This window comes from Eutrigla gurnardus (assembly GCF_963514095.1).
Source record: "Eutrigla gurnardus genome assembly, chromosome: 21".
Classification (NCBI taxonomy): Eukaryota; Metazoa; Chordata; class Actinopteri; order Perciformes; family Triglidae; genus Eutrigla; species Eutrigla gurnardus.
Genome location: NC_139932.1, coordinates 6,778,523 through 6,785,188, shown reverse-complemented (window position 1 = coordinate 6,785,188; position 6,666 = coordinate 6,778,523). Strand labels below are relative to the sequence as shown.

Here is a 6,666-nt window from a genome sequence, read left to right as displayed (position 1 = left end):
TACATTTGATCTCAATACATCAAAATGTATTTGGTATGTTCTATTTTGCAGTAATAATCATCAATTCAGATACAGAGACAGTTAGTACTCTAAACAAAGCAGAATTTGAACCACTTCATTCTAAAAGTAACACACAAACATAAAAACGAATAATTAATTTTGGGATGGTACAAATCTAGCAGCATTTTTAGTCATGATTTCATGTGGCAACACTGCCCCCTTGTGTCTTTCATGATGAACTACAACTTCTGACATCATCAACTCAACTCATTTTAATTGTCTCTTCATTTCACTCTTATTCTTTACCTCCTTTTACTATAATAATAAGGTAGAAACCCAGCTCCACTTTCTATGTAATGTCTTATCCTGCTGGCTGCTGTATTCAGATAAAGTTGAGTGTGGAGTTGCAAATGTCTCAGTTTATAAACCACTTTTATGTCCCAGAAAACTGCAATTCTAATCATCAAAAGCAAAACTTGTTAATCTAGGGAATTACTGAAGCTCCAGAAAACATCACAGAGACCCGTCAAATGTCTAAAACAAAAAAAATAATACTTTGATTAAAAGGGCTACAATCTTACCTCATTAATCTGCCTCATTAGGACTGTCTGGGTGTTCTTTGATTGGGTTGAATTGACAATAATAGCAAACAATCCACCAATTGTAATCAGGTTTTTATTCATATTTAGAGTATAAGTGTGTGTGTGTGTGTGTGTGTGTGTGTGTGTGTGTGTGTGTATTCGGGGGCAGAGAGGAAGGAGGTTGTTACGATAATAAAAGGTACTTCCGAGATGCAACAGTGGAACACAGTGTTTTCTCTTCTTCTGCAGTCGGACAGAAACACAGTCTGTTATTATTGTCAGCCAATCACAGACGAGAATCTGCTGATATTGGTCCTTTGCAAAACTCAATTCTATTAGAACAAATTGTATTGAGTTCCCTGTCAGGGACATTACAAATCCCAAAATACCCTCCTGCTTGCTTGGTGATTGTTTGAAAATGTGCAGTTTAATATCAGAAATGAGCCACAAGGACATTGGAGCATTAAAGGGTACTAACACAAAATACAGGAGTGTTTCAGCCCATTGTTTAGTTCGCAGAAACCGCTTTGTTTCGCTGTCAAAGCTCACATGGCATCAGGTTTGGCGGCAACAGGCAGCTGTTTTCTAAAAAGCCACCACACTCTACCCTTCAGCAAACAGCAGTCAGACACACTTAAAACTAACTGGAGAACAACATGTATTCAGCAGCAGTTGGAGGAGACCAAAAACAGAGCTAAAAGAGAGAGTTTAGCAAGAATGTTGCTACGTAACTGCTGGACTTGTAAATAAACTATTTGCTTTATATTTATGTTGTGTTTACAACTTTTACTGCCCTCAAGTGGCCAAAAGAATCAGTTACTGCAGTTTTTTTTCAATCGCTTAAACACATTTTTGCAACAGTGTTTGTTTATTCAAAACACGACACACTTGTTGCTAACAGAATATAGAGCAGATACACAGTTTAGTATTACTTTTTGCAGGTGTTCAACAAAGAAATAACAGAATGTGAATATTCGCTCATGTTTTTCTGTTGATGCAAAAATGATACTTGCATCCATGAGTTTCTTCCCCTTTTATGCACAAACTGCAGTATAAACATTTGTTTTGATGAAGGGGATTGTTCTTGTCTGCTCTGGCGCCGTCACACGTGGGGATTTGTGTTCTCATGGGATTTGGAAAGTTGCCTGGTGGCACAACCTTCAATTATGTCCTTCATGGAGCTCGTGTTAGAGCTCCTATTGAATCTTGACGAGGTTTATTTATTTTTCAGCTGATTCTGGCCAAAATGTCTTAGTGTGGTTATTTCTTCCTGTTGACCTCTTGTCTCTTGACAAGAACTTGTCTTAAAAAAGGTCATATACCTCTTCATATTTATGTCATACCACCTCTATTTACCTGAACTTTTTATGCACTTGCTGCTGTAACCAAAGGTCCCCTCTGGGTATCAATGAAGGCTTATCTTACCTTATCGTATCATTTCTTATCCACACACAAATAAAGAAAATAATTAAAGTAAACAATGTGGAAACGACGGATGTCTGGAGTATCTGTGAAGAAAAAACATCACAGAAAAGTTACAGATCAGAAAAGGAAGTATTTCCAGCACAACTGAATAAGATGCCATTTATGATAATAAATCAAACAATATGTGGAGACTTGTTTCCCAGAGTTGTTCTGTATTCACTTTGTCGCTCATTTTCTGAGATTTAAAACATAAGTTTGTGAGTGTTGTTGGAGGTTTGGGATTCCTTCAGGTGTTTCCAGCTGAACTGCAGCAAAAAACTCTTCTGTCCCCGCGCTCCACTAATCCAACTCACGTCCACCTCTCCTCTACTCGGGCAGAAGCCGGATAGATTCAAGCTGACTTTGATCTACTTCCTTCAAATTGTGCAGTGATTTCAAAGCACAAGGCGCACAAAGACACACACACACACACACACACACACACACACACACACACACACACACACACACACACACACACACACACACACACACACACACTCCCTCAACAGCGGGGGTGAATACACTGCTTTTTGCAGTTTCCTCCCTCTCTCTCTCTCTCTCTCTCTCTCTCTCCTCCCTCTTCTCCTCCTTCCCTCTCCTCCTTGCCGTCATTTTAATCCTCCCTCCATGCTGAGAGGTGCTGTACAGTGGAGAGTAGAGAGGAAAAGAAAAAGGGAAAGACAGAAAGGACACCCTCCCTCTTTGTTTCTCCGGCCTCTTGAGTCCTTCTTCCTCTCATTCGTCTGTCCTTTGCTTCCTCTTCTTCTGTGGTTTTATAAACTCAGGTGAGAGATGGGATGTGGAAATTCCTCACCAGCCACCACCACCACCAGCACCACCACCAGCAGCAGCAGCACTGGAGGTGAGAAACACTGTGAGAGGTTGTATGGAGCTGAAATACATTTGGTTTATCTCGCAGTAAATAACTGAACACTATATAAGAGATTAACTGGAAGTTACTGGCCATGCAGCCGGGAAATGAGCCAATGATTGTGGAGCATTTTAGATAAACAGCCAATAGGAACAGCACTTCATACATTTAAGTTGGTATTAATGTGATGCTTTCCAGTATTTAAAATGTAATCTTGTATTAGGTTTTCAAAAAAAAGGGATTTTGGTTTTGAATAATGATCTAAAATCCATAATGGTTTTTGTAAATAAACTGCATGTTGATTTTTCAAATCTTACATTTAGCTTTACAATGTTATTTTTTTTCATCTGCTTTTTTCTTTTTTGCGTAATACTGCTTCTTGTTGTTGCTGCAGGTTATATTTCTGTTGTCTGAGGTGGCTGATAGCAAAGAGACATTTGTAGATTTAATTATGCGGATTATCATTTTAACTGAGAAAAAAAAACCCTGTTTGTGACCTCAGGTCGTGTTCAGTCTTCATCAAAGATGTAAGTTAATTTTACAACTTTTACCTCCCATACATTTACACACACGGATGTTAAAACATGTGCGTTAGGTTTGACCTTTCTCTGATGTTTTCTGTTAACGTAGAGCTTTTAATGTGTGTGTGTGTGTGCGTGTGTGTGTGTGTGTGTCTGTGTTGACAGATCAGAAGAGTCTGTGCCAGAGGACGACAAATGGCAGTGAGTCATCCAAGTCAGATTTTCAGGGTGCACTGAAATATCATTAATACATCAGAAATACATTTCTTCTCTAAAATATATTTTACGTTTCCATTTTGCATAATGTGTATGGTTGTGTATATAGGAACTATGGAGGTGTGTATGTGGGTTTTCCTGCAGACCTGAGCAATATTCCTCAAGTTCAGATAGGATCACTCAGAGGTAACACACACACACACACACACACACACACACACACACACACACACACACACACACACACACACACACACCCACACCCACACACACAGACATTTGTTTGTGATTTAAGAAAATTAATGAACACACCTCTGCATCAGAGATCTTTTGCCACATCAAAAATAAATACACATAAGCTAAGTAAACTAAATATAATCTTAAAAGACGAGGAGATGCATCTTTAATTATTTCAAATAGGTGAGAAAAATGAGATTTTGTATCCATTGTTTGCAAGCAGGTTCCCCCGCTTCCAATCAGGCAGCAACCTCTGGATCTGAAAAGTGAAGCAAATCTCGAAGTGCCTTAAACGTTGCATTCTCTCTGCTGGCCATTAGTTTTAGTCTAAGAACTTCCTTTCTCAGTCTGTTTTCACTTTACTTAGCTTGTTTTTCCATCTTGGTACGATTCAATTGGACAGAATATGTCAATTATGGACCAAAACAAATGTAGTTTGTAAAAAAAACAACTAATCTGGCATAATTCCTTGTATGTGTACGCATACTTGGCCAAATAAAGCTGATTCTGACCTTAACCGAACATTAACCATCACAACCAATTACACTTGACCCCAACCCTTAACTTTACCTTAACCTACTTCTAAACCAAGTCTGAACCCTCAAATATGCCAAAATGTCCTTCAACCTGGTCCTCGTAAAGATAGCAGGACATGAAGACACACACACAGCCCCAATTTCCTGTTGAGTCTCCAGGGTCACGAGAGCCTGGGAGAGAGAAAACACTGATGAATACTTCTCAGTCCACATTTGTTTGTATGTATTTTCTTCTTGTATGCATTAAGTTCTGTATATGTATTTTATTTTGTTAGTACGACACGTTATTCATATCTGATGTGTGCGTGTTAATTAACCAAGCTGTCGTCCACAGAGCATGATAGGGACTTGTTGTCCCTCAGGAGGCCGCTGTGGGGGGACGGACTCTAATTTTAATGAAGAGCCAGGTGTGTGTGCTTCGGTTCGTGTGTGGACCTCCTCCAGTTTCTCTCTGCCTTTTCTAGTTAATGAGAGATGATGGCAGTATGGAGTGAAAATCTATTTGCTGACTTGAAACTTCCTTCCATGAACATATCTCCTCACGGCTTAATGGGAAATGATTTACTATTTAGATATGTAGCTTTAAAGCAGTATTAATAGGAAAGGGATTATCCTGCTGATAATAATAACATACACTAAATTGATTTGTTATTTTTTGGTCAGTTAAAATTTATTGAGCTCAATCACAATGTGCTTTTGTTTCAGTTTTATCCAGTTAAATAAATCCCTAGAAATGAATCATGCCGCTTTCTTTTATGCCTCTCTGTGACCTGAAAGGTGCGACAGACGAATGATAGAAGGAGAAACCCTGCGGGCGTTCTTCAGGTCCTCAGTTTGTCATCAGGAACTCACCAAGTCTCAAGTGGGAAACAGCAGCACCCAGCGGAGCCAATCTTCTCTCCCAGCGTCCTCTGCAAGGCCTTTAATGGGATCAGCGTCCACCTGGTTTAACTGGCTGTGGAGCCTGTTGTGTCAAACAAACTGGTTAAAGACTTAGAAATCTGAGCTTTTTGCAAAGATGGAGCCGTTTGGATCTGTTACGCCAAGAGGACTCTGGGTTGCATCCCAACAACTCGACCACACTTCATTTGGCCTACGCATGCTGCATGCTGTGGAGCAGCGACATGCAGAGCCATTGTTGTGGTAGTGTGGAGTGCGTTAAAAACATAGTGAAGAATAAAACCAGCAACTGCATGTGACAACGCTGCAATTCACTGGTGCATTTAGTCAGCTCACCCAAATACTCATCAGGTGCACCATTTGCTAAAAACTACAATGACCAGCTGTTTTTGGAAATTAATGAGCCAGCTTCAAAAATACAAAAATATATTTATGTTAACTGTTTTTTTTTTAAATTTTATGTCTTCAGTTGGAACCAGTGGGCTTAGAGTTGAGAGCCACAGAGAGAGTAGGGAAGTCATAGTATTGAGGGACAGACTATTGTCTTTTCTTTCATTACACGCTCACTTGGCTGCAAGATGTCCAAAGAAGAATTTCAAGTTAGTCAAACTGTGTGAATGTGTTTATTGTAATAATGCTTGCTTGAAACAAACACCTGCAGACTCCAGGAAACAATCCAGTTCAGTCAGTGAATCATCAAGAATCACATCTGCATCTTTGTGTTTGGTTGTGTAGGAAGTAGCTTAAAGTTAGGAGATTACAGTATGTGGTCCATACAACTCAGCAGGGTGGACTGTGGGGATTTAGACTGTACGGGCGTGTAACGCTGCAGAGTTAACACTGCCGGTCAGAAAGAAAACAGTGCAACATGAAACAACATAACGATTCCTTGGTTTGACACCGATGGATGATGCTTCTCAATTTAAATCTGTTGTGATAAATTCAGAGATCAGAGCTTCTTTTTTTGCCTTCTCACCACATGAATCCCCATCTGCTGCATATTTAATATAATTTGAGTTGAACAACACTGGATATTAAAAGTTTGATGTGGTATGTTTTGAAGCTTTTTTTGTTTTCTGTCCACGTCCAAAACTAACACGAGACGTGTACTGAGAGCAATGTCATCATTCGAAACATACAGCCAGTGACCAACCAGCACTGTTTGGGAGCCACGGCGTGTTGCAAACCTCTGCAGTGGTATCAGCACGCCGGATACCCAGATGGGTGAGATGCAAAGTTTAAATCATATGTATATACAGTATGTGACAAATGCAATGAAGTATTACGAGAATTCAAAGTATGGAAATTAGGTGAGAAGATACGGTGTCAACATTACA

At 39.6% G+C, this 6,666-nt stretch overlaps 1 protein-coding gene across 1 annotated transcript; it reads left to right on the top strand.

The window, feature by feature from the left end:
- Positions 1-2,683: 2,683 nt before the first annotated feature.
- LOC311031809 (overexpressed in colon carcinoma 1 protein homolog) lies at positions 2,684-6,507 on the top strand. The gene is made up of 6 exons (XM_084038315.1): positions 2,684-2,910; positions 3,422-3,446; positions 3,606-3,641; positions 3,766-3,842; positions 4,764-4,836; positions 5,207-6,507. The coding sequence occupies exons 1-5, from the start codon at positions 2,841-2,843 to the stop codon at positions 4,817-4,819; spliced, it is 264 nt and encodes an 87-aa protein (XP_083894441.1). The 5' UTR covers positions 2,684-2,840; the 3' UTR covers positions 4,820-4,836; positions 5,207-6,507.
- The last annotated feature ends 159 nt before the right edge of the window (positions 6,508-6,666 follow it).